This window comes from Hippopotamus amphibius, chromosome 7 (genome assembly GCF_030028045.1).
Source record: "Hippopotamus amphibius kiboko isolate mHipAmp2 chromosome 7, mHipAmp2.hap2, whole genome shotgun sequence".
Lineage (NCBI taxonomy): Eukaryota > Metazoa > Chordata > Mammalia > Artiodactyla > Hippopotamidae > Hippopotamus > Hippopotamus amphibius.
Genome location: NC_080192.1, coordinates 48,034,801 through 48,062,106, shown reverse-complemented (window position 1 = coordinate 48,062,106; position 27,306 = coordinate 48,034,801). Strand labels below are relative to the sequence as shown.

The following is a 27,306-nucleotide window of genomic DNA, read 5'->3' as shown; positions in this document are numbered from 1 at the left end:
GATAAAGAAATCCTAAGCTTGGCGCGCCAAACTAGGCGGCGGCGGGAAGTACCAGGGCTCAGCCCCACCCGGCGGGTCGCGCGCGTCCAAAGCCCCCCTCCCCTTCGCAGAGGCGGTTGGGCCCCGCCCCGCCCCCAATGGGCGGAGGCGGCGGCGCCCGGCCCGCGCGCGCGCAAAAACCCGGATGGGCCGCGGCTTCCGGCGCGCAGCCCTCCGACGGCAGGGGGCGCACTTCCGGCGCGCCTCGGCCAGCTCGGCACCTTCGGGGGCCCTGTGCGGCCCGGGGTGACTGCGAGGAAAATGGAGCAAGAAGCCTAGTCTGAGGGGTAGCTCTTACCCCTCTGACCGAGGTCCTGCCGCTTTCGCCGCCAGGAGCCTCCTTCTTCTCCGGACCTAGTACGTTCGAGCGCCCCGGCGTCTGGGCCCGGCGAGGGGAATGGTCGCCGAGGCCCAGGGCGTCGAGCTTCCGCGCGCCCCGTGAGGGGAACTGGAGAGCCTCGAGGGACGACCCCCCTCTCCCCCCGACTCCAGGCGCGAAAAGTAGGTATCGGCCTGGAAGCGTGGGGGCAGTTCTGGGTTTGCCCTGTGGCTTGGGCCTCCCCGCTCGCTCTCGCCCCCAGCCTCTGCCCGGCGCGCAGCCTTTGTGCATTCCGTGGCGGGGGGCGCGGGGCGTGTGGGCTTGTGGAGGTTTTGTTGGAACGCGGCGGGGTGGGTGTCGCCCGGGAGGCGGGCGGGGTTTCGGCGCCGCGCTCGCAGCGAGCGGGGGCTGGGAGGGGGTCCTGCGGGCGCCGGGGGTAAAGATCACGTGCGCGGGGGGCGCTTCTGGGCAGCGGACACTCTTCGGGCCAGCGGTCGGAATCATGACAGGTGCATTGTCGGGAGCTCGTATCTACCGGGCGCTGAGTCTGGGCTTGATTGGACTGGTTCTGTGGGCAGGTTGACTCAGCTTTTCCTGTTGGGCTGGTCAAGTTCGGACACGTTCCGAGCCTGCAGTCGAAGGAGCTAAGCCCTGACTTGTCTCCAGCTGGGGGCTATTTAAACCATGCCTTTTCCCCAGCTGTAGTCACTGACTGTTTGAAAGAGAGAACCTGTGGTTACCAACGTGTAGTACTTTATGCTGATTCAGGTAAGGATCCGCTTGTTAATAAAGGCATTGTTTATCTCATTTCTATGTGATTTGCCTTTTTTCTTAACAGGTGGTTCATTATTTCAAATTTTATCGTGTGTTTTCTTTCCTACTCTTAGGCAAATGTGCAATACCAACATGTCTGTGTCTACTGATGGTGCCGTAAGCACCTCACAGATTCCAGCTTCGGAACAAGAGACCCTGGTTGGTATTTTTGTCTCCAGTGTAACTTTAACAAAAATTAATTTTGTGAGGTGATCAACTAAATTCCATAGACCTCAATTATAACATGGCTCTTTAATTGAAATTGTAGTGCATAGCTTAAATTCTGCCACTGTGGAGCAAAAGTTTACTGTAAGAATCAATATTTATTTTCTTAACTTTTTACCACACTGAATTAAAAGTCAGTTTCATTCTGTTGTTAAGTGTGAATGCTGAAGTTATGTTTATTATGTGACTGATTTATTTTTCTGTTTTGACCTGTCAGTATTTAACTTTTTAAATGGTTTCAAAAAGTCACAGAAATAATTCATACTTGTAAAGATTTTAGGCATTACAGAAAACTGAAAGTAAAAAAGTAAAAACTGAAAATTCCAGTCTTCTCTTTTGACCATGTCTCCTTTTTAGATCTTTTTCTATCTGCATACTCACATATATATGCACATGTGAGTTTTAATCTATGTTGCAGTTCAGTTTTACTAAAATAGGGTTATCTTAGAGGTGTTAAGCAAATAGCATCTATGTCAATAAATAAAATCTACAGAATTCTTTTTTAACAGCTGCATGGTAATCCACAGCATTAATATACCATTTAAAAGATTTATGCCTTTATTGATAGATTGTTTTAAAAATTGCCTATAGTTTTTGAGTATTAAAGAGTGTGCTGCTTTGCATATGTATCCTAATGCAAGTGTTACATGTAGTAGTTTTCCTCTCTGCCAGAACTGAATATTATCACTTTATGATTTTGCCCTTTTTTTGGCGAAAGGTATTGTATCATGTTTAAATTTGTATTTCCCTGATCTTTGGTGAGGTTGGGTATCTTGTCATTCGTTAAATCATTTTTTTCTTTTGGGATTTGCTTGGTCTTATCTGAATACATTTTTTTTTTAGGCTTACTGTATTTTTCTTAATAATTTGTAATAGTTGTGTTTCAAGTGTACTTAATTTTTATCATTTACACATGTTACAGTTAACGTTGCTTATCTGGTCTTTTTCTCCTTGGGAACACTTTTATAAAGTAAAATTTGACTTCTGCTGCCTTTTGAATTTCATATCATGTTTTGGAAGAACTCTCCCATCCCAAGATAACGCAAATATATTGCTGTATTTTCTTCTAGCATTTTTTATTTTTACATTTAGATTTTTCTCATCTAGAATTTATCTTTCTGTTAAATGTAAGATTAAGAATGGTATTGTCTTTTATAGTAGTTTTCTTATCAATGTGTGCCTTTTAAGTCTTAATATAAAGCTGATGGTTTTCCATTGGAGGTTTTTACTTTGAGTTGTGTTATGCAGTTTGAAGTTAATATAGCATACATAAAATTTTAGGAGGAAAAAAAAGTAACCTTTTATGTTTTCTGGCACAATTCATTCTTTAAATAGCCTGAAAGTAAAGCGCATGTGTAAGCACATAGGAAAAACATATGATCAGAACAGTTAATGATTCAACACTATATTTATTGTGTATTTAAAATTTTTCAGTTATTAAATAATATTCTGTTGATTAGTTGGAAATAGACAGTTTTCTTAAATCTAGTTTTGAGGGTTAGATCCCAAATTGGGTTGCTGTCAGATTTCAAAGTTAGGACAGGAGTATATTAAAGGGAGGTGCAGAGGCACCAGTCTGTGTAGGGGTGGCTGTGTAGCTGTAAAGATACTTGAGTTTTGAAGATTTTGATACAACAGCAGATAGGGAGAAAGAGCATAAACACATTACGTCCCTGCCCCCTTGCCAATTATTTTCTCAGTACAGCTTGCAAAGCCTCTAGATCAGAGGCAGGCAAACCACAGCCTATGGGCCAGATTTGCCTGCTGCCTATTTTAGTGAATAAAGTTTTATTGAAATGCAGCCACACCCATTGGTTTACATATAATTTATGCTTGTGAGTCATACTGTCTGGCAAGAAAAACTTTAAAATATTTATCTGGCTCTTTAAAGAAAAAAATTGCCCCTGAGCTAGTTGGCTGGCTCCTTCAATACAGGTCATGTGTTTTAGTTGTTGTTTTTGTGTGTGTGCAATATCTAGCACTGTCTTGTGCATGGCAGCAGCTCAGTAAATGTTTGTTGAGTAGATATGTGGAATATAGACCAACTAAAAGGCAGCATGATATTATAGTAGGAAGAAGATGCTGACTTGCAGTTGAGGAGTGTGAGTTGCAGTCTCCAGATCTGCTCTTAATTATCCTTGTCAGCTTGGATTAAAGTTCTCCAGCCTTCAGGAACCTAATCTGTAGAAAGAAAAGATTGGAAAAGGACCAACCATAAAGATTTATTCTTTTCTCTTGGATTTTGTAATTTAGTTTACAGTAAGTTCATTGGGGTATTCCATTTACAGTTGAGTTTGTAAGGTAATAAGCAGATGCTAGAAGTAGCTAGAGGAAAAAGTAATTTTCATGGCCTTGGCATGGATATTGTTCCTGATCAAAACTGATGATACTTGAGGATTCTGTGATTATTTGCATAATTATTAGATCTCAGCATTTTTTTCCAAACACAGTCTGTGGGATTCAGTTTACATAGTCTGTTACATTTAGTGAAGACATTATGACTTATTTTTTGAGGTCTCTAACCTTGTGAGATAAATTGTGCTTGATGCCTTTATTGAAATTCTCTATGGATGAGTTTTCCTGCAGAGCTTATAGTTCTGGAATAATTTGGAAGTATAATAGCAACTCTTTGTTCTTTATAGGTTAGACCAAAGCCTTTGCTTTTGAAGTTGTTGAAGTCTGTTGGTGCACAGAAGGACACTTATACTATGAAAGAGGTAAGCTGAACTAAGTTAAAAAGATAACTTAATGTCTTACTAGTTACATATAGCCATGGGGAGAAATTGCCCATATAGAGGGATTTTCAGTAAGCAGCAGTATTAAGTATTGTGGTCATTTGGACTCTAATTTGAAGCTGAAAATTCAATTTATACTCGAATTTCATTTGTCAACCAGGAACTCAGAGGGAAGCTCTGTAGGGGATCTTAGCCTTTCTGTGCTGTGAACCCACTTGACGCACTGGTAAAGTCTTCTCAGACTGGTCATTCCTTCTCAGAATCACGTTTTTAAATACATGAAATAAACCCTATAGAGGGTTACAGTGGAAAAAATTACATTAAAATATAGTTAACAAAATAGTAAACAAGTTTGTGATACATGTTTTTTTATGAACACATTAAATAATAAGATTTAGCAGCAAATCTAGTGAATATAATTAGGAAGTAGTGAGGAGTATAATGGATATCTTGAGATGTTTACATCAAGCATAGTATGTTTGATATGAAAAATGCTTGTGATTTTTATTGGTGACAAAATCACAGTTATTGTTAATACTTTGTGATTTGTTGCCTATATTCATAATTGAAAGGAAAGCTAAATTCAGTTAAAAGTTAGTGAAAATATAGACATTTTTTTTCCATCCAAATTAATGGACCCCCTGAATTCTATCCAAGGACTTCTTGGGCATCCATGGATCCCAGGTTAAGAACTTCTGCACTAGAGATACATGAGTACAGTATACTGATCTTTCTGGGATAGAGGTGAGCTGATTCGTGAACATATGTTCTATTTAATGGATACATTTCAATGTCTTGTTCTCTAGCTTTAAATCTGTGCACAGAAGCATGCTCTTCATTGAGAGATTGGACCATCTTGGGCAAAATTTCTGTGTGAATGAAATGTGCCTCTTCCCCATTTCTCACACTTTCTTTATGGGGCTCAGATTATTTAAAACACTGAAGTACCTTACCTACATCAGGAGAGTGGGCAGGAAGAGATTCCAGACTCTTTTCCTTTTTAGCCACACTCAGAAGTTTCCTTATGGAATGTTTGGTAGAAGGAATCAAGGTTCTTTTCCTTTCTCCTTTCCACTGTCTAGCATCTCTTCCATCCATAGTCACGTAGGAATATTCCTTTAAGTCTGAAGCCTGCTTAGCCAGTTAAGTCTGTAGACGGTGCTTGAAGGGAAGTGTCAAGGTAAATGATGTTTTAGGGATGTTAATTTGGGTTTCCTAAGGAAACAAAAAAGTATGGCTTTAGTAGTAGATAGAAATAAAGAGAAAATTGATCAAGGCCATCATAAAGACTTAGAATGCTTATTGTTAAACTGTGTAACAGTGATGTATATATTGTCTAACACAGTGTTCAGGTGTAGAATCTTTGTTCTGTGGTATGTGGGAGAGTAATGAAAGCTAGTGTGGGGTAGTAGAAAGAACACTGGACTAGGAGTCAGAAGAATGGGTCAATTTCTTATTTCTCATATGGTGATAACAATTATGAAATATCAGAAGAATGAGACAGCACTTATAAAAGTACATTGTAAACTGTAAAACACCATAGGTATTTAGGTGATTAATAGGTTTGTATGTGGATGTCTTAAAAATGTATTGCTGACTTTGTCTTAATTGAACACAATGTAATTTAACAGTATATGCATAATTTAGGGTCATTATTTTGATTATTTATTGTATATAGATTATAATGATATCTTTGAGGGCTTATTTCATTCACGGAATTCTCCCAAACTGTTGTATAGATGTAATTGGTCATTATCTTGTCTTCCTCACCTGTGATAACCTCAGAGGTTATTGGGGTATATGGTGTCCAGAACTATTTACTAAATGACTTCAGGTCACTGCTGTGTTTTAGTTGATGTTTTTGATTCTGCAACTTTTTATTGTTATCAGTGGTTTTGCATTTTGCTGCTTTTTCCTTTCTTACTAATAAGTAGTATCTAGATATCTGGGCAAAGTTAGTCTGCCCCCCCCGCCCCCAAAAAAAAGACACATGCTAAAGTTTATGTAAGTAAAACAGAATCGGTGTCTCTACTACTGTCAGATTAAAAGGAAAAGATATAAAATCAGCTTTTTTTTTTTTTTTTTTTTTTGAGTACATAATGGTTATTATGTAGATGGTTGTTGATGTGGTTGCTGGTTGGTTAACCCTGTTCGAATAAATGAGATGTTATTGAATGTATTTGAAACTAACATTTAATTTTCTTTAATGCTTAGAAATCATATTTCTATTTCAGGTTATATTTTATCTGGGCCAGTATATTATGACTAAACGATTATATGATGAGAAACAACAGCATATTGTGTATTGTTCAAATGATCCTCTAGGGGATTTGTTTGGAGTGCCAAGCTTCTCTGTGAAAGAGCACAGGTAAGTTCTTTAGCCTACTGTAAAATGCCAACCAGGCAAACATTTCATTTCACCTCCATCCTCACTCCCTTTTGTCAGAGAAAATTGTTATATATAAAAGATGCTGAAATTTAATTTCTTAGTAATATAGCATATTACTTGAGAACCTGAGTTCTGGAATCTTACAGGCCTGGATTTGAGACCTAGCTCAGTCATTTACTAGCTGTTAGACTAGGTAAACTGACTTACCCTCTTTAAGCTTTAAGTTTACCCTGAATATGAAGTAGGAATAATACAAATACCATAAGTGGAGGTTATAAAGAGGCAATGTGTAAAAAATACAGTGTTTGGCATATGGAAAGCATTTAAATATTAGCTATAGCTGCTACATATTAAAAAAATATTATTGCAGTCATTTCCAAAGACAGTCTTTATAGTACCCTGTGGTAAAGGCTTAAATTTGAGCCTTAGTTACTTTGGAGATTGCTTTCCATTTGGCACTTAATCAGCTAACTTTAACCCAGATGACATTTCTAGAATTATTCTCCTGGGAACTGAAGACTCGTCTTTTTCAGTCATTTTACTTTATGTTTGGAATTCCTTATTTCCTTTGGTTTAGCACAGTTAGTCTCTTTGCAGTGTATCTTAATTAGTGGGATGAATGCTTTTCACCTGGAACATTTAACTAGATTCTACTAGTATTTAATGTTCAGTAATATTGTAGCTAAAAAGATGATAATTAAGTGGGATATTTATAACTTTAAAACAGCTTCATTGTTATAGGTATATATTCATTATTGAATATTAAGAAAGGAAAGAAAGCTGATGATAGAGGAAAAAATGACTACAGTTTACCATCAAAATGTATTTTTACTCATTGTTTTTATATTATGCACAGAAGTGTTTTAACCCTGTTGTGAACATACTGTATTTAATTTCATCCTGCTTTTAGAGTAACATATAGGTGTCTTTCCATTCACAAACCATTTTTGTTTAATATTTGTTATTTTATACTTGGCCTTGGGATATCAACTTTAATTTTATAAATATAAGAAATAACTATTGATGATTTTTCGCCGTCTGAGTATTGAATCTTGATAATGTTTGGAGCTGTAATTTCTGATACTTAAGGAAAGGACAAATTTAAAATTATCTTTGACTTGAATTCTAATGTGTTGAGAGGTTAAACACTGGGGCAACTACTGACTTGGGGAAAAGATAGGAATAGGAATATTGATTTTTGTGAGTTTAAGGAGCTCTGTCATCAGTCCCACAGATGAAAAAAGTTAGTTGGAATTGGCACTTTCCCCCAACCTTGAGAATTAGAAATATCTTGTGAACAATAAATGTTCTCTAAAATCATTAGTTGATAAAGAAGAGAAATGTGCCATGACTTCATTGAGTACTGGCAGAAGTGGATTGTTTCCTTATGCTCCAGGAGGGCAGAGATTTGTTCTCTGCAGTTTCTAGAACAGTGACTGGTACTCAGGCTGAATTAAATGACTGTTTACTGCTCTATCCTTTCATAAATTTTCAGATCAAGAAAGTCCATTAGATGTTTGGTCCAAGGTTGATAAAAGTCAAAGCCATAAATCAAGTTCCTATATAGTAGGTTTTGCATGATATACTACTTTTTTAGGTGATCTACTTCTGTGCCCAGAGCTAGGTAATTTCTGTTTAAAAATAAGTATGTTAACCTGCCTTGTGTGTTCACACCAGATCTCTGGGGACTTTTGCTAAAGTCTCAACAAGGCATGTTTCAGGAAATGGAGATGTGAAATCTTTGCGCTAGGGAGAGCTTAGTGATTATTAAAAGTGACTGTGTAATCATTGTGCAAATAATTATTATGGTGCTTTGCAGTGTCTAGAAGCTTGTCAGTACTTGAATGTAGTGATTTAAAATTTGGGTTGTGCTGCGATAGCTTATATTAATATGCATTTAAAAATCTCATTAAATCTAGTTTAATACATTTTTACTTTAAAATGTACATCTCTTTTTTTTTTTCTCTCTACAAGGAAAATATATACAATGATCTATAGAAACTTGGTGGTAGTCAATCAGCAGGGTAAGTTTGTTTTGAATACCATAAACATGTGCTCTAAAAATACATCAGACATTTCGTGGATGTGCAGACATTTTATAATTGTGATTCTCTTGAAAAGTTGCTCTAATTGTATATTTAATTATAGCAAGGGTATGATAAATGTAACAGGAAGAAATACGTATGAACTAAAGCAACGTAATACTAAGTTTCTTGTGCACATTTGCAGTATATAAAGTTAAATATCCTATTACATAAATTTAAGCCTTGGGCTGTCAGATTAGAATTTGTTTTGAAAGGTAGATAATTTCAAAAGCTTCAGCATAGTAGAGATATGAGCAAACCTTGAAATGTATTCAGAGGCTTTGGGAATTAATACAGATACTTAGGTAGGACCATTTGAATGGAAGGATCCTTGTCTTGTGTGCTTTTTATAACAGACAGACAAAACTTTGTTTACCAGTTTGTTCACGTTAGTGCCATTTTACTTCCCTTCCTTTAGACTTGTAGTTCTTAACTGGTTATTTGGGTTACATATCGCGTTGATAATCTGATGAAAGTGCTAGGTCCTTATTCCATAAAGATACACCTAAACATACACAGTGATATGCTGTTAAATGTTTAACAATCCACTAGAGCCTTGGTTTGTGGTGACTGGTTTCCATAGTATAAATACTCTTGCCATGACCATTTTCAGGTGCAAACACGGAGTTGGGAAGAGATGTAAACAGTTTGCTTGGGAGTGCTGGTAGGCTCTGGCTCCAGTATACCACAGGCTTCTTAAAGTCCGTTCTTGATCTCTAAGAACTGTTCTCAGAAGTTTGATTATCCAGAACGAACTGACCACTCCTTTCTGCTCCCATTATTCCATGTCTAGATTTTATTGTTATGTTGCTTCGTTACACTTACTTGCTTATACATCTGTTTCCTGTGTCCTATTCAGGTTTGCAATCTTCACTACACAGTACATGTTTATTAGTAAATGTGTTAAATTGAATACTTTTCCAGAGTTAGAATTTAAGACCCAGAAAAGGGCATCACCATCTTATCCCAGAGTAGAAGTAATTATTAGTCTGGTGACTCGACATTTTGTTTTACAGAGCCTTTTATGAAATCAAATGAAGGCAAATAAACAACTGCAGTATCTGTTGTAGTATTTTCAGTTTTCTGAAGTATTATCCCTGATGTATTCATTCATTTATTTAAGTAAACCTTGGTTGATTGCTAAGAGAAGTATATTAATGAGGTGGTAACCTGTAGATTACTTATGTAATTTCCATTCTGAATTTGTTTCAGGTTTTAGTTTAATGTAATTAACTTCAGAACTCCTTTATTCTCAAACTTGTCACACCTAGTCCTTCCTTTTTATTGTTTGTTTTGTAACATCTCTTATTGTACTAAAACAAAATAGAACCTATTTATATGGACAACTCAAATCAGCATAATACCTTGCCTATAATATAAAAAAGAAACTATTATGATCATGCATATAATTTCAAAATGTTAATACTCAGACCGGGTTTCGCTGTTAAGATGAAAACGTTTCCAAGGGAGTAGTAAAGGGTATTTGATTATGATCTTTGGTGATTATATATATCCCATATCTGAAATTTTGAATTGAGCTCCAGGTCTATACATCTACATACACCCTAAACCTACCTACCTGAAAGTTTTATCCACTTTATTATTTTCCCATCCAAATCTGTTCATCATCTGAAGTTTCTCTCTTGGTGAATGATATCACCCATTTATCCACCCAAGGTAGAATCTTGGAATCCTTCTTAACTCCTTTCTCCCTTGCCTTGTATATTAGACGCCAAGTTCTTACTGGTTTTTACCTTTTTAATTTCTCTGAAATTGATCTTTTTTCCGTGTCTTAGTTTAGGCTTTAATGCTTTTCATTTGTGTTATTGCAGTTGTTAATACTAGCTTCCCTGCCCCTGTTCTCTTTTTCTTCTATTTTGGCAGAGTGAGTTGTTAGTCCTTTGCTTAAAGTGACCATTTAGGGGTTCCTTATTGCTCGCTGGATAAAATACTTGCTGTGAACTAGCACACTGATTTTATCTCATAGATTAAACCTTTTTAATGGTGAGTGGCTACAGCAGTACCTTAGGGAAGAATGTGAAGTATTATTAGCTCGAAAGGATGCAGTGATTCGGGATTGGTGGCATGAGTACTGCTTGTTGATATCTTTGTGCTGTTTAGCAAGACATGCAGGATCCTTTATGATCTTGCTTACATTCCCATAGTAATGAAGTACCTGTATTTCCTGCAACAAACATTGGTAGTTCACTTCTGAATGCTTTTTTCAGTGTTCCCTCAGTCTGGAATAGCCTTTCCTAGTCGTACTTCCACATACTCTACTGTGAAACCTTTCCTGATCCCTTGTTACTGAGACCTTGCCCTGCCTCTACCAAATAATCATTGCTCTGTCTTCTCCATTAATTTATCTTATAATACATCTTTTAGCGTGTTTATTTTATTGCACTTTATAATTATTGTTATGTATCTTCTGTGTAAAAATTGAATTATCTATTTACATCTCTAGTATTCAGCACAGGATGGCACTTGGGAGACTACAGGTTCAATGTTGGTTGAAAAGTTAAATTGTATAAGGAGTTTGTGTTGGATAACATCTATTGTATAGCCCTTGCTTTCCTAGTTTGTGATTCTTTGTTTTTATTTTCTACCAGAATCATCAGATTCAGGCACATCTTTGAGTGAAAACAGGTGTCATCTTGAAGGTGGAAGTGAGCAAAAGGTAATCTTGAACTCATTCTACTGTGTTTCCTGAAAATTGGGAATGTTGTTTAAAACAATGAATTTTTAGCTTCCTGGTGTTATAAGTTAAGTTTGTGGGTTTTTTTTTGTTTGTTTGTTTCTCCCTTGAATGCTTAGGACCTTGTGCAAGAGCTACAGGAAGAGAAACCTTCATCTTCAGATTTGGTTTCTAGACCATCTACCTCATCTAGAAGGAGAGCAGTTAGTGAGACAGGTATATATGAATATTTAATTGGCACTTTCAAACAGCTTTTCAGTGTTCATTCTTTACTGAAATTAGTGCATTTAGTCTTAATGAAATTGTGCTTTTTTGGTTTAGATGAATGAATTTTCTGAGTTTCTTTCTTATTTTTATATGATTTATTTGGTTTAAAAATTGCTTTCTTAGCAACATTTTTCTGGTTGACTATAGCAGGCACAGTTTACTGTGTCCCGCTGGATCTTACACAGTTAGCCAGCTCTGCTATTCAAGATAATAGAGGACAAGAATATAAACTTTATTTTAGTCATCATTCTTAGTCACCTTAGCAGTTAAAGTACTTGTTGTTTCGAATAAATAAAACACACCAATGAGTTTAAAAACAGAGAAAGTAAATAGCATCTTAGAAATGAAGATGAGGTAAAGAAAACGACTGAGAGCATTTTTAACAGAGAAAAGACTAGAGGGAGGAGGCTGTTGCCTGATGAAAGTCATAACTAAAGCTGTGTGATTCAGATGAAAAAAAAGTTTAGCAAATCATTGAAGCAGAATAGATAAACCCAGAGTAGAGTTTTGTACATGACGGCAAATGGCAGCAAGTGCAGAGGATCTTATTGAATACATGCGACTAGAGCAAATGGGTAGTTATTTGGGGGGAAAAAGATCAAGTTATATCTGTACCCTATGTCAAAATGAATACTTAATGAGTTTAAAAGATAAATGAAAAAAATTACAACATATTGAAATAGATTCACTTTAAATTTGACAGTGTTAATATCCTTATTATATTAAAAGTTTCCAAAAGTCAATAAGAAAAACATTAAAAAGCCAAATCACAAAAGAGTTTTTCTTAGTAAATACAAATGACTCATAAATATGAGGAGGGGTGGATTTTAGTGATTTAGTCTTATAGATAACAGAAAATGCAAAAAAGGTATCTTTTCTGGTCTTTGAAATTAGGAAAGATGATTTTTTTTTTTACTTATCCTTGCTAACTATGCGTTGGTTTATCAATTGGTATAAATTAGTTAACCTTTATGAATTATAAAAAGGCTTGGTGTTCTTATTATCACAGTAATCCACTTCTAGGAATCTATCCTAAGGATATAATCAGAAATTCAGAGATTATATGTGGAGATATTAATTACAGCATTATTCATAGTTGAAAACATATATGATGCTAGAGAATGTCATCACTCTAGTCTGGGCCCTTGTCATCTCTTACGTGGACCACTACAGTAGCTTCTGATTTTCTGTTTCTAGTTACTTGCTTTCTGTCCTCCATCACAGTACCAAAAGGGATCATAAAAGGTAAATTGGATTGTGTCACTTCCCCACTTGGCTACTTTGGTTATTTACCATTGACCTTCAAATAAGACCCACACTTTTATGTTGGCTTACAAGGCCCTGATCTACCTTTAATCTGGTTTTTGCCCTTTTTCCCCATCTTCACTGTGTTTCAGTTGCATTGATTGTTTGGTTCCTCAAACAAGCCAGAATTCTTTCCTGCTTTAAGGCTGTTTGCACACAGTTTTTTTCTGCCAGGAATTCTTCTACCTCAGCCTTGCAAGACCAAGTCCTCATTTTTCTACTTTTGCTTAATTACTTTCTCAGAGAGGCTGTCCCTAACCACCCAGAAAAGTAGATCGCTTTTTGTTATTCTTCTCCTTAGCACCCTGCTTGTTTTCTTCCCACTCATTATAACTTGTAAATGATTGTATTTTAGTTGCCTTCATGTTTGAATGTAAACTTCCTCTAGTAGTAGGGATGATGGCTGACTTCATTTTTGTATACCCACTGCCTAGCACTGTATCAGACAGGAAGAAGGTGCTCAGCTTTGTGGACTAAGTGGTTCAATTATGATGAACCTGTATTATGGATACCATATTCTGCAGCCATTGAAAATAATGTAAAAGAATATTTAAGAGAAAACAACTCCTGGGAATTCCCTGACAATCCAGTGGTTAGGACTTGAAGCTTTCACCCCCAGGGCTCGGGTTTGGTAGACTAAGATCCCACAAGCCATGGCTTGGCCAAAAAAAGAAAAGAGAGAGAAAACAACCCCGGATTGTACATATAGTGTGATATAAATATGTTTTTTTTAAAGATAAACTTGTTTTTATTTTTTATTGGCTGCTGTGGGTCTCTTGCTGTGCGTAGGCTTTCTCTAGTCGCAGCGAGCGGGGGCTACTCTTCATTGCAGTGCATGAGCTTCTCATTGCAGTGGCTTCTCTTGTTGCAGAGCACGGGTTCTAGGTGTGCTGGCTTCAGTAGTTGTGGCATTTGGGCTCAGTAGTTGTGGCACACAGACTTAGTTGCTCTGTGGCATGTGGGATCTTCCTGGACAAAGGCTTGAACCTGTGTCCTCTGCATTGGCAGGCGGATTTGTAATGACTGCACCACCAGGGAAGTCCAAATATGTTTTTTTTTTAATGAAATAATTTTTTTACATGATAGCTGGAAAATTATTATGCTAAAATGTTAATAGTAATTATCTCAATTATAGATGATTTAAATTTAAATTTTGGTCTAGTTTTTAGAGATTACTACAGTGAGTAATATAATACTTTAATAATCAGAAGAAAGCCCCAAATGTTTTTTTTTTTAAAGAATTTTATTGAGGTATAATTGACATACAATAAACTGCATATATTTAAAGTGTACAATTTGATTTTTTTTTCTTATTAGCAGTGTATATATGGCAGTCCCAGTCTCCCAATGTATCCCACCCCAGTGCCCCAACCCGGCTTTCCCTCTTTGGTGTCCGTATGTTTGTTCTCTACATCTGTGTCTCTGTTTCTGCCTTGCAAAACAGTTGATCTGTACCATTTTTCTAGATTCCACATATATGCATTAATATACAATAATTTTCCTTTCTGACTTACTTCACTGTGTATGACAATCTCCAAATCCATCCATGTCTCTACAGATGTTCCAATTTCGTTCTTTTTTTTACTGCTGAGTGATATTCCATTGTATATATGTACCACATCTTTGTTCATTCATCTGGTGATGGACATTTAGGTTGCTTCCATGTCCTGGCTATTGTAAATAGTGCTGTAGTGAACATGGGGGTGCATGTGTCTTTTTGTATTATGGTTTTCTCCGGGTATATGCCCAGTAGTGAGATTGCTGGGTCATATGGTAATTCCATTGTTAGTTTTTTAAGGAACCTCCATACTGTTCTCCATTGTGGCTCTATCAGTTTACATTCCCATCAGCAGTGCAAGAGCGTTCCCTTTTCTCCACACCTTCTCCAGCATTTACTGTTTGTAGATTTTCTGATAATGCCGATTCTAACCGGTGTGAGGGGATACCACGTAGTTTTGATTTGTATTTCTCTAATAATTAGTGATGTTGAACAGTTTTTCATGTGCCTTTTGGCCATTTGTATCTTGTCTTTGGAGAAATGCCTATTTAGGTCTTCTGCCCATTTTTTGATTGGGTTGTTTGTTTTTTTGATATTGAGCTGCACGAACTGTTGATATATTTTGGAGATTAATCCTGTTGATTCATTTGCAAATATTTTCTCCATTCTGAGGGTTGTCTTTTTGTCTTGTTTATAGTTTACTTTGCTGTGCAAAAGCTTTTAAGTTTCATTAGGTCCCCCTTGTTTATTTTTGCTTTTATTTCCATTACTCTGGGAGGTGGGTCAAAAAGTTCTTGCTGTGATTTATGTCAAAGAGTGTTCTTCCTATGTTTTCCTCTAAGAGTTGTATAGTGTCTGGCCTTATTACATTTAGGTCTTTAATCCATTTTGAGTTATTTTTGTGTATGGTGTTAGGGAGTATTTTAATTTCATTCTTTTACATGTAGTTGTGCAGTTTTCCCAGCACCACTTATTGAAGAGACTGTGTTTTCTCCATTATATATCCTTGCCTCCTTTGTCATGGATTAGTTGACCATAGGTGCGTGGGTTTATCTCTGGGCTTGCTATTCTGTCCCATTGATCTGTATTTCTGTTTTTGTGCCAATACCATATTATCTTGATTACTGTAGCTTTGTAGTATAGGCTGAAGTCAGGGAGTCTGATTCTTCCAGCTCTGTTTCTTTTTCTCAAGAATACTTTGGCTATTTGGGGTCTTTTGTGTCTCCATACAAATTTTAGGATTTTTTGTTCTAGTTCTGTAAAAAATGCCATTGTTAATTTGATAGGGATTGCATTGAATCTGTAGATTGCTTTGGGTAGTGTAGTCATTTTCACAATATTGATTATTCTCTTATTCCATTATTACAGTGTTGTATTACTCATCATACAACACTTTAATAGGAAAAAGTCCCCAATTTTTTTAATGCTTTTTATTAGAGTATAATTGCTTTACACTGTTGTGTCAGTTTTTGCTGTACAACGAAGTGAATCAGCTGTATTTATACATATATCCCCGTATCCCCTCCCTCCTGTGACTCCTTCCCACCCTCCCTATCCCACCCCTCTAAGTCATCACCCATCATCAAGTTGATCTCCCTGTGTTATGCAGCAGCTTCCCACTAGCTAGCTGTATTTGATGGTGTATATATGTCAGTGCTATTCTCTCACTTCATCCCAGCTTCCCCTTCGCCCTCCAACCCTGTGTGCTGAAGTCCGTTCTCTACATCTGCATCTTTATTCTTGCCCTCTCCCTGGGTTCATCAGTACCATTTTTTAAGATTCCATATATGTGAGTCAGCATATGGTATTTTTCTTTTTCTGGCTTGCTTTGCTCTGTATGACAGACTCTAGGTCCATCCACCTCACTACAGATAACTCAGTTTCATTCCTTTTTATGGCTGTGTAATATCCCATTGTATATATGTACCACATCTTCTTTATCCATTCATCTGTTGATGGGCATTGAGGTTGCTTCCATGTCCTGGCTATTGTAAATAGTGCTGCAGTGAACATTGTGGTACATGTTTATTTTTGGATTATGGTTTTCTCAGCATATATGCCCAGGAGTGGGATTGCTGGGTCATATGGTAGTTCTATTTTTAGTTTTTTAAGAACCTCCATACTGTTTTGCATAGTGGCTGTATCAATTTACAGTCCCATCAACAGTGCAGGAGGGTTCCCTTTTCTCTGCATCCTCTCCAACATTGTTCCAAATGTTATTTTTGATACAGTTAATAAATATGGATCAACAGCATGGTTTTAGCTTTCTAGCCCACGTCTTTCAACCAAGATATCACCTTTTCTTATAGAAATACAAACATGATTAAGAACTTCTGTCAAGAACTTGTGATCTTGTTGTGGAGATAAATACAAAATTACTAAAAGTAGAGGATGTAATTGTGTTTTAGAATTCAGAGGAAGAAGAGATGACTTCTGAGTAGGAGGGTCAAGAGAGGGAAATGGAATGAGCAAAGGTATGAGTTGTACCTGTTTCAGGCATAGGGATTATATTTTATTTGATCTCATAACCCTGTTAGATACTTAACATATAAGGCTGAAGTGAGCACCCTTGCTCATATATCCTTAAATGATTATGCAGGTATTTGTGTAGGCTAGAGAAACTGGCCGTAAAATGTTAAACACTGTTTTGCATTTTTACCAGTAGTGTATAAAAAGTCCTTTCTCCCAAATCTCTGAGACTGTCTCTCATTTTAATTTTTGTCCTTCTCATGGGTGAAAAATGGTATCTCATTTCAATTTGCATTTCCTTGAGCGCTAGGAGGTAAGCCATTTTTTCATGTTTATTAGTCATTTGTATTTTATGAATTGCCCTTTCATGTCTTTGGCTTTTTTAAAATTAAGTTTCTTTTACAAACTTTTAACCATTTTCTGTTATATGTTGCACATTTTTCTCTAGTCTGACATTTGCCTTTTAACTTTCATTTATAGTATTTTATTTTGCCATGTAAGCCTTAATTAACATAACCTAATTTTGATAGTCTTTTTCTTGAGGGCTTTGTAGTGTTACATCATACTTTTCCACCCCAGTATATTCTCTTATATAAGTAGTGGTTTTGTTCTTTGTGTTTGTTTTTTTAATCCACTTGGAATTTATTTTTATGTCTGTTGTAAGGTAGGACTCTCATTTATGTTCCTGACAGATTTGATAACATTCTCACTTTAAGTCAGAGATGATTTCTTATTTAAAATAAAATGAACCAGGGACTTCCTGGCGGTCCAGTGGTTAAGACTCTGAGCTTCTACTGCAGGGGGCACAGGTTCAACCCCTGGTCAGGGAACTAAGATCCCACATGTGGTGCTAAAAAATAAATAAAATAAAATGGACCAGTTTTACTGATTTTGATTCCTGTTGAAAATACTGGATACTAAGGAAATTGAAACATTAAGAATACCTTCGACGTAAGTTAAACAATTTTGGTTTTTTATAGGGAAAAAAAGTGAAATCTAATATCCTAAAGTTTGAGTTTGACAGAAAAATCCTAAACTGGTTAATAAAAGCTCTAGATGGATTAAATTAATTGTGACTTGATAAAGTTCCGAAATAAGCGTAAAAAAGCTTTTAAAAATGTAGTGTTCTGCTGTAACTCAGTTGGACAGATCCAATAAAAGTGTTGACTTTTGAAACAGTAATTCACTATTTTTCTGTTTAATTTCATTGAAACAATTTCAGTATAGATAGGTAGCTTAAGACAGCTCAATTTCTAAATAAATTACAGCATAGCAATTTAATTAACTTGTTTTTCTTTACATATTCAGAAGAAAATTCAGATGAATTGCCTGGTGAGAGACAAAGAAAGCGCCACAAATCTGATAATATTTCCCTTTCCTTTGATGAAAGCCTTGCTCTGTGTGTAATAAGGGAGATATGTTGTGAAAGAAGCAGTAGCAGTGAATCAACAGGGACTCCATCAAATGCGGTAATCCTCTCATTTTAAATAAAACAAGATCTCTTATTTTTAAAGTCTAGTTCTGGCAGTCCTAATAAGCATTCAGATAGACTGCACATGTATGATATGTGATTGCCACTATACACTTGGTAAATTTTTCTTTCAGATGAAACTGTATAGATTTCCCCACTCTCAACCCTAGGTTTGGGGAGAAAGGTAGAGGATAATGGAGTTGCACTGGAGTGTGTTAGTAAAATTAGTACAAATGTTAGTAGTCATTAATGTCACTCTACATATTGGAGAATCTTTGTGGGCGACTGTACCAAAGATACCTTAAGATTCTAAGCAATTTTGTCTTGAATATTTAGAGTAAAAATATCTTATTTATAGCTCTCAGCAAATAGGTGAGCATAGCCTGGTCTACACATATGTAGGTCTAGACATCAGGGAAGGTCTGTTTACTAAGGCCTTGAAACATTGATATATTATTGCATGGATGATGGGAAAGTATCAGTAGTTTTTGATTATTGATACAAAATTCCAAAGTATTAGCCAGCATTAACATTCTTAAGAGATATCACTGAGAAAAGCTTTTGCTAATAAGAATGCTTGACAAATGGAATGTATTCTTTCTTGTCAAACATTTGTCTTTAAAATGTTATTAAAATTGGAATCTTTGATATGGCAATGTCTCATGGCCATTATTCTGGATATTAGTGATCATTTTATAGTTCTCTAGAAGGTGTAAAGGACTGAACCAATTGTGATAGTAACCATAGTCTTCGTATGTATTCTTCTTTATTTACATTTTTTTCTTCCAAAGCAGTGATTTTTATGGATGCAGAGGCGCCCTCTAGAGTTGGTATTTAATAGAGCTGTTACTCATGTAGGCCACTAGATGGCAGGGTGAGCTCCTCTAAGAGCAAGTTCTGTTCATTCAGTAGATTTGTGTTTTTTTCTATGACAGGTTCCATTTGGCACTGGAAATACAGTGGTAGTCAGGGTAGTTATGGTCCCTGCCCTCATTGGGAGATAGGTCATCAGCAATCGAACAAATAATTAAAGCAGTCAATAAATGCTATTAAAAAAATTTAGGTTCTTGAGAGCAAATATGTGTGATCTAAAAATTGAATCCAACTAAATAAAACTTGATGTGTCATGAACTTCATGTTTGGATAATTTTATTCCTTATAAATGGTTTTAATACAACTGTGCACCATTTAAACTAATATTCTTTGTTAAAGTTGCTTCAAAATGCTAGCTAAATGATATTAAAAGTCCTTGTTCTTTCTACCTGGGACACTGCCTTGTTATCAGAGCAGTGTAGAGGGTATTTCTTTTTGTTAGTCCTATTCTACGCTCTCTCTCTCTTTTTCTTTCTTTGTTTTTAGGGTGCGTAGAAAGATTTTATTGGAGGTCTCCAAACTGGGGCAAAAATTGGCCTCATTTTTTTTTTTTTTTTTTTATGAAGCATCAGAGGAAGTCCCTGCAATTTACGCTCTCTTTTGAAAGTCCTTTGTATTAAAGATCTATTATTGTTTTTCAGGTGAAGTCCCTAATTGTGAAAGCTTTTGTTAGGGCCAATTTTTTTCCTTCATTTTGGCTTTCCTCACATTATTTGGTGTTGTCCCTCACCAGTTTGTGAAGGGAGTTAAAGGTTAGAGCATTCATCTCCCATCTTTTCTTTCTTCTGGGTTTAATACATTGGGGGAACTAAGGCTATATTCTAGGCTCTATGCCAGGCAGTTAACATGCTATCTTATCACCTCAGCAGCCTCAAAACTCCATTTACAGATGGGAAAACTAAGACTTGGGTGTTTCATATAACTTATTTAAGGTTACATAACTAATAATTGTCATGATTGGAATTCAGAAAAATGGATTGTAAGATCTTTCCAGATCAAGCCTGTCTGATGCTTTTTAAATATACAGTATTTAAAAGTTTTTAGGTTTTTCTTCCTTGAACATTAGCTAAAACTTTTGAAAACTACTTTTAATTTTGCTTTCTTCATAGTATCCTAGAGTAGGAGTGCGCAAAGTTTTTCTTTAAAGAGATGGATAGTAACTATTTTGGGTTTTGCAGGCCGTATGGTATCTGTTTTGTAAGGCAAAAATGGCCATAGACAACAAGTAAACAAATGGGCACAGATGTGTTTAGTAGAACTTTATTTATAAAAGTAGACGGGTCACAGTTTGCCATCTCCTGCCATAGGAAATGGTTTCTGAGACTTAATTTTTATTGCGATTTTTACCCCCTTATTCTAAACATCGATCACTAAAGCCTGGTTAATTGACGTGTCCAGTTTCATAGGTTATTAGAAATGTTGTTGTATTCTAGCTTGACTTGTGATTTGAATGTGATTGTTTTTTGTTTTTTTGTTTTTTTTTGAATGTGATTGTTAATAGAGCCCTTTTTTAGGCATTAGAACTGCAGTTTGATAAATGTTGCTTTTCCTACTACTTTCCTAATATCATGGTTTAAAAGTCTTTTCAACCTCAGTGGTTATAATATACTTTGTTTTTGTTTTTATGAATGATGGAAATATGAGATCATTTAATCCAAACTAATGTTTCATAGATGAAATAGCTGTGGCCTTTACAGCTAAATATATCTAAGGTAAAAGGCTACTTAGTGGCAAATCTAGAATAAGAATGTATGTATCCTGACTACTAGACCAAAGTACTTTTTCTAGTTTCTAGCCTTCTTCTTTGTGTATATTCCTGCCCTTAGCCACTGATGGCAAATATTATGGGACTGAAGGTCTTCTTAGGTTCTTACACTATTAGTCAAAGTTTTAAAATGATTCACATGAACAGATACAGAGTTTTAAAAATAAATTTAAAAAATTATATGTGAAAGCTCTTCCAAAGAAATTCTCAAAATTCATTAAACGTAAATCATAATTATTGTATCTGTTATAGCTACTAGCATTCTACCAGTCTGAAGATATAGAGATGATTGAGACATGCTCTTAACTCTTAAAGTATGTATAATTCAGATAAGAAATGTGTGCAGAATTATGTTTTGTGTAATTTGTGTGTGGAAATATATAACAGTAATATCATATAAGTAGTACAGATAATTAAAGGTGGGAATGCTTCTTTAGTTACAGTATTGACAAAGGCTTTGACATAAAAGGATGAGCAGGATTTGAAAACTGTCAAGTTATTCCAGCCAGAGAGGGAAGGTTTAGGAAACAATCTAGATTTGGCTGATGTTCATATTTAGTGGAGGTAGGGGGGTATTATCTAGTTGGAGATAGTATGAAAATGTTAGTATAGATTTACCCAAATGTACCTTGAATGCCAAGGGAATTTGGCCTTTTCTTTTATATAATGGAGTTTTGAACAGAGAAAATATTTATCTAAGCATAACTCAGAAGCTTAACCTAGTGTCAGTGTTCAGGATGGAACTGAGGGGAAATTAGGTGCACAGGGATGAGTTAAGAAGCTGTTACAGGCCAACAGGTAATGTACATTAAGTCGCTTTTTTTCCCCCCCAATTTTAGGATCTTGATGCTGGTGTAAGTGAACATTCAGGTGATTGGTTGGATCAGGATTCAGTTTCAGATCAATTCAGTGTAGAATTTGAAGTTGAGTCTCTTGATTCAGAAGATTATAGCCTTAGTGAAGAAGGACAAGAACTCTCAGATGAAGATGATGAGGTAGTTTTTTTTTTCTCTGATTATATTCTAAAGTTCTTAAATACCATATTCGTTGACTGGTGAGATTGAAATAATAATGTATTCAGATTTCACATCACAATCTTTGACTTGATTTGTTCAAACTAGAATATTGGTTTGTGGACTTAAGGCTTTGTAATTCCTTGTTGTCTTATTTATATTTTTAAAAATATAAGGTCAGGTCAGTAGGCCTTAATGAGCATTCTTAAAATAGTCCACTCATTTTAAAAAATATTTAATTCAGTTCTCCTTTTTCACTGTTAATATACTTTGTATAAAAGTAAAGCATGCATGCAGTTAAAAGTCACATACTACCACCAGATCTGTTTCCTGGAAGTGACCAGCTTCAGCATTTCTAGCTATTTCACTGTAATGTTATTTAATACTTCCATATTTATAAAACAAAAATGCTTGTACTAAATTTTTTACTTTGTTCATTTTACACATCATGTGTGTTGACTTTTTACCATAGTGGGTTAGGATTTTACTGTCCTCCATTTCTCCCCCTTTATTTTCACTCATTCCATGTGACTTTTGTCTCCGATTTCTCATATATAACTCAAGTTGCACCTGCATATCTGCTGGTTCCACATCAGCGGACTCAACCAAATGCAGATTGGAAATATTCGAATAAAAAAAAATTTCCAGGAAGTTCCAAAGTGCAAAACTTTTGAATTTGCTGTGGGCCATCAACTATTTACATAGCATTTGCATTGTATTTACAACTTTTTATATAGCATTTATATTATATTAGGTATTTTAAGTAGTCTAGAGATGATTTGAAACATGGGGAGGATGTGCATAGGTTGTATCCAAATACTATGCCATCTGCAGATACAGGTATCCTTGGGGGTCCTGGAACCAGTCTCTCCACAGATACGGAGGGACGACTGTAGTACATGTTTGTTTAGGACTTGTCGCTAAGAATCCTTACTGGTTAAAGAAAAAAGGTGGTGAATTGATGCTAATGTGTTTGTTTTTGTTTTTCTTTTTTTTTAGGTATATCGAGTTACTGTGTTTCAGGCAGGGGAGAGCGATACAGACTCATTTGAAGAAGATCCTGAAATTTCCTTAGCTGTAAGTATACATTTACTTTTTCAAGGAATCAAAAAATAACATTGCAGTCAAGATTAGAAAAGTATGTCTCGTCTACTTCTTGATATGAGGTAATTTTTATAAAGTTAACCCTTTTTTTAAAAAGTTTTTAATGATTTAAAGTATTTTTCTTCTTTATTGGGTTGGCATCTGTTGCTACACTTTTTCGGGGGTTTTTTGTGCTGGAATTTGAATTTGAACTTTGAAGAACTTTATTATGGAAAATTTTGAGTATGTACAGCATAGAGAATAGTATGTAACTCCATTGTACTTATCACTCAGCTCTAACAGTTTAACAACATTTTGCCAATCTTATCAAAAATAAATATTTTCATGTTGATTTATATTAGAAAATGTGGTAGGATTTTCTATTAAAGAAATCTGGACCTAAACATTTATTTTTCATGCTTCACAGGGTTCCTGAGGTATTTAATGTGTGTTTTTTTTTTAACTAAATATTATTGCTTTAATTTTTGTTCTTAATACTGCCTTTTATTATATTTGGATAGGAAATCTCATTTTTCTCTTTTCTGAGAAAGAAGCAGTTGTTATCCAAATACTAAAAATGAGGAGAAATTGTATAATTTTAGGAAAAATTAGAAAATAATTCAAGTAACTAGTTGACTCATTTGATGTCAGTTTGAGTGAAATGTTTTAGACATGGGTCTTGCAGTTTATTGGACTCTTGAAGCACTTTCTTCCTGTATTACAAGACCTTTGTTTTTGGTTTTATCATTTAGTAGAGACCTGCTTTTATAACTTGAAAGAACCAATGTGGGAGAATGAATAGTCTCCACTCTTATTGCTAATATCTTATGTCATTTGTCAGGGAACTTAAAAATGCTTACATTATTCATGACAAGACAGGAAGGACCTCATATGGCAAGTTTTACATGTATGGTGTCCTTAGGCAAGAACCATGCTTCTCTTAAGGCAAGGAGATAAGAATATGTTCAGTAAACAGGCTTGGGATGTGGGGGTGTTTATTATCCACAGTGCATAGTGGGTGGAAAGGTTTGTGAAATAAGTTGGAATAAATATTATGATGAAGCAGTGAGCAGTTACAGAGATGAGAAAACAGAGAAGGATAGGCAAGTAATGGGCATACATTTTGGATAGTGACAAGGATGGCAGAGTTTAGCTGGTGGTGTTTGCCAAGAAGAATGTTTTAGTATTTTCTTTGTGGGTGAAGTTAGGGAACACCCAGTTGAGCCCTGGTTTTAGCACACTTCTGAGAGAGTCTGTCGGTGGCAGACTGGATGGTCGTTTTATCTAGATTGATTTGGTGTACTCTGGGCACAGTATCAGGTTTGAGCCTTTAAGGGAGTGGAGTGGGTAAAGGTCTTATTACAGAGAAGATCCCATAGCACTTGGCTTCAGTTAAATGAACCAACTATATCTGCCTTTCCTTGAACAGATAACTTTATAGGTACATGGTTAAGGTCATAGTGAATATGCTCTTCATTTTAGAATTCTTCAGCATAGTTTGACTGGAAAAAAATGTACTTACAAGCTCATGCTTGAGGAAAGACTGTTATGAATGTTTTATATAAAACATGAAATGCCACAAATTGAGCTGTATGATACATTTTACCTTAGACATATTGAACAAGTTGCTAGCGTTGCTGTGACTGGTTATTGAAGGGTTGTAATGCTAACTGTCTTGTTTCCTTGAAGGACTATTGGAAGTGTACTTCATGCAATGAAATGAATCCTCCCCTTCCACCTCATTGCAACAGATGTTGGGCCCTTCGTGAGAATTGGCTTCCTGAAGATAAAGGGAAAGATAAAGGGAAAATGTCTGAGAAAGCCAAACTAGAAAACTCAGCACAAGTAGAAGAGGGCTTTGATGTCCCTGACTGTAAGAAATCTACAGTGAATGATTCCCGAGAATCATGTGTTGAGGAAAATGATGATAAGATCACACAAGCCTCCCTGTCCCAAGAAAGTGAGGACTATTCTCAGCCATCAACTTCTAATAGCATCATTTATAGTAGCCAAGAAGATGTCAAAGAGTTTGAGAGGGAAGAAACACAAGACAAAGAAGAAAATGTGGAATCTAGTTTTCCTCTTAATGCTACTGAACCTTGTGTGATTTGCCAAGGTCGACCTAAAAATGGTTGCATCGTCCATGGCAAAACAGGGCATCTTATGGCATGCTTTACATGTGCAAAGAAGCTAAAGAAAAGGAATAAGCCCTGTCCAGTATGTCGACAACCAATTCAAATGATTGTGCTAACTTATTTCCCCTAGTTGAACTACCTATAAAAGTAGAATTGTATATTTCTATGTAAGTAAAGACTTAGATATGAAATCTATTTTTATTTTTTTAGCTACGTCAAAGCAATAAAATCTACTACGTGTAGATTTCTCACAATAGTGGATAGTCACTTTTAAGAAAATGCCTCTTCTGTTGATATTTTATATTTGGATCTTAATGTCATTTGCATTGCATATATCATCCTTTACCCCTCTACCCGTCTTTTTTTTTTTTTCCTTTGGGCTGCACAGCACCCCATGGGATCTTAGTTCCCCAACCCTGCACCGAACCCACACCCCCTGCAGTGGGAGCACAGTCTTAATGCTGGACCGACAGGGAACTCCCTACTGTTCATATTTTAAATAATTTACACTTTCTCTTAAATGAGAAGTTTCTGATCTTTTAAGAAATATATAAACACATTTAAATGTAACTTATTTAGTACTTTTCATGTAAGAAGGAGAGGTTCGTGTGAAAGATTTAATATTTAAATTTTAGATACTCTTAAACCTTCCAGTCCTTAGTTTCAGAGACTCTGAAAATACTATATCCCCTACATACAAACCTTCAGGATGCCACTTTTGCAAAGATACAAACGTATGTTTGCATATCTAGTCACAGAAGTTAGTTCACGTGAGTGGCAAATGTTGTCACGTGCGTGCATCCTTTACAAGTGGTTATGCTTTTGTGTACCTTACTGTATGAGTAGGAATCTCCAACCCCCCAGGCCATGGACTGGTACCAGTCTGTGGCCTGTTAGGAGCTGCGAAACACAGCAGGAGGTGAGTGTGAGCAGGCAAGCAAGCAAAACTTCATCTGTATTTATAGCAGTTCTCCATCACTTGCATTACCGCCTGAGCTCCACCTCCTGTCAGCATTATGGTGAGTTACAGAATTATTTCTTTATATATTACAATGTAATAATAATAGAAATAAAGAGCACAATTAATGTGATACACTTCACTCATCCCGAAACTTTCCCCCACCCCACCCCATATCGCAGGCAGCAGATGCATGCTCTTCCACAAAACCGGTCCCTGGCACCAAAAAGGTTCAGAAAGGTTGGGAACCACTGGTATATAGAGTACAGTAGTACAGTATCTTTATTTCAAGCCCAGGGTATCTGGAAGCAAGAGTAAAAGCAGCAGTGGTGTAGCTGGTACTGCTAAGAAGTTCCAAGTGATGATGATGAAAACAAAAGGGAAAGTAATTGAGAGTGAAGCAACAAGAGGAAGAAGTAACTGAAGAACCAAAGAGATTCACAACTCAGAAAATGGCAAGGGGATTTTCTTTGAGGAGGCACTGTTAGTTTGAGGCACAGGACCCAAAGAAAGGTTGCAGCAGCTGTGCAGATGCAATCCAGTGCTACCATGTTATCTATGCTGAGGAGAAAAGAACTACTACCCAGACATCACTGGATCGTTTTTTCAAGAGGATAGGTAGAATTGAATCCAGCAAGGAACGAGAACCTGTGTCGTCAACATCAGGCGTGAGTGAAATTGCAGCTTGCCCTCCATCTGTTGCTGACCATCCTTCAGCTCTACCATCTCCCACCTCCTCTCCCTTCTCCAGTCAGTAACTCTTCTTGCCTGTTCACTGATGCCAGCCCCTGTATGCCAGCTGTTATACTGTACTACTGTACTTTTCAAGGTACTTCACTGTAAGATTAAAAATGTTTTCTTTATTTTTTGTGTTTGTTTTTTATGTATTATTTGTGTGAAAATATTATAAACCTATTACAGTACAGTACCATATAGCTGATTGTGTTAGTTGGGTACCTAGGCTAAGTTTATTGGACTTATGAACAAAATGGACTTATAAACGGGCTCTCGGAACTGAACTCGTTCGTTTGTAGAGGACTTACTCTATTCTTTGTAGATAAAAGAAACAGGTAGATCATTTTGGTGCTATGTAAGTACACTTACATATCTTTCAGTCTCTTTGGTATGGTAAGGGATATAATAAACAGAAGGACTGTTTGTTTTTATAGT

The 27,306-nt window shown here is 36.3% G+C and overlaps 1 protein-coding gene across 5 annotated transcripts; it reads left to right on the top strand.

The window, feature by feature from the left end:
• Nucleotides 1-401: 401 nt before the first annotated feature.
• On the top strand, nucleotides 402-26,999 carry MDM2 (MDM2 proto-oncogene). 5 transcript variants are annotated; one of them, XM_057741066.1, is made up of 12 exons: nucleotides 477-540; nucleotides 1,058-1,126; nucleotides 1,246-1,330; nucleotides 4,039-4,113; nucleotides 6,366-6,499; nucleotides 8,495-8,544; nucleotides 11,214-11,281; nucleotides 11,419-11,515; nucleotides 18,147-18,307; nucleotides 21,787-21,942; nucleotides 22,960-23,037; nucleotides 24,733-26,999. In XM_057741066.1, exons 3-12 carry the CDS (start codon nucleotides 1,250-1,252, stop codon nucleotides 25,306-25,308), a joined length of 1,476 nt encoding a protein of 491 aa, XP_057597049.1. In that variant the 5' UTR covers nucleotides 477-540; nucleotides 1,058-1,126; nucleotides 1,246-1,249; the 3' UTR covers nucleotides 25,309-26,999. The 5 variants fall into 5 exon arrangements, with proteins under 5 accessions (XP_057597048.1, XP_057597052.1, XP_057597050.1 ...); XM_057741065.1 differs by lacking the exon at nucleotides 1,058-1,126 and having other exon boundaries at nucleotides 402-540; XM_057741067.1 differs by lacking the exon at nucleotides 1,246-1,330 and having other exon boundaries at nucleotides 405-540.
• Nucleotides 27,000-27,306: the final 307 nt, after the last annotated feature.

Excerpts from the sequence above, each read along its gene's own strand:
- MDM2 (XM_057741065.1), top strand. The coding sequence starts at position 1,250 with ATGTGCAATACCAACATGTCTGTGTCTACTGATGGTGCCGTAAGCACC. Across the intron at positions 11,282-11,418 it reads AAGGTGGAAGTGAGCAAAAG|GACCTTGTGCAAGAGCTACA; the intron begins GTAATCTTGAAC and ends TTGAATGCTTAG. Across the intron at positions 23,038-24,732 it reads ATCCTGAAATTTCCTTAGCT|GACTATTGGAAGTGTACTTC; the intron begins GTAAGTATACAT and ends GTTTCCTTGAAG.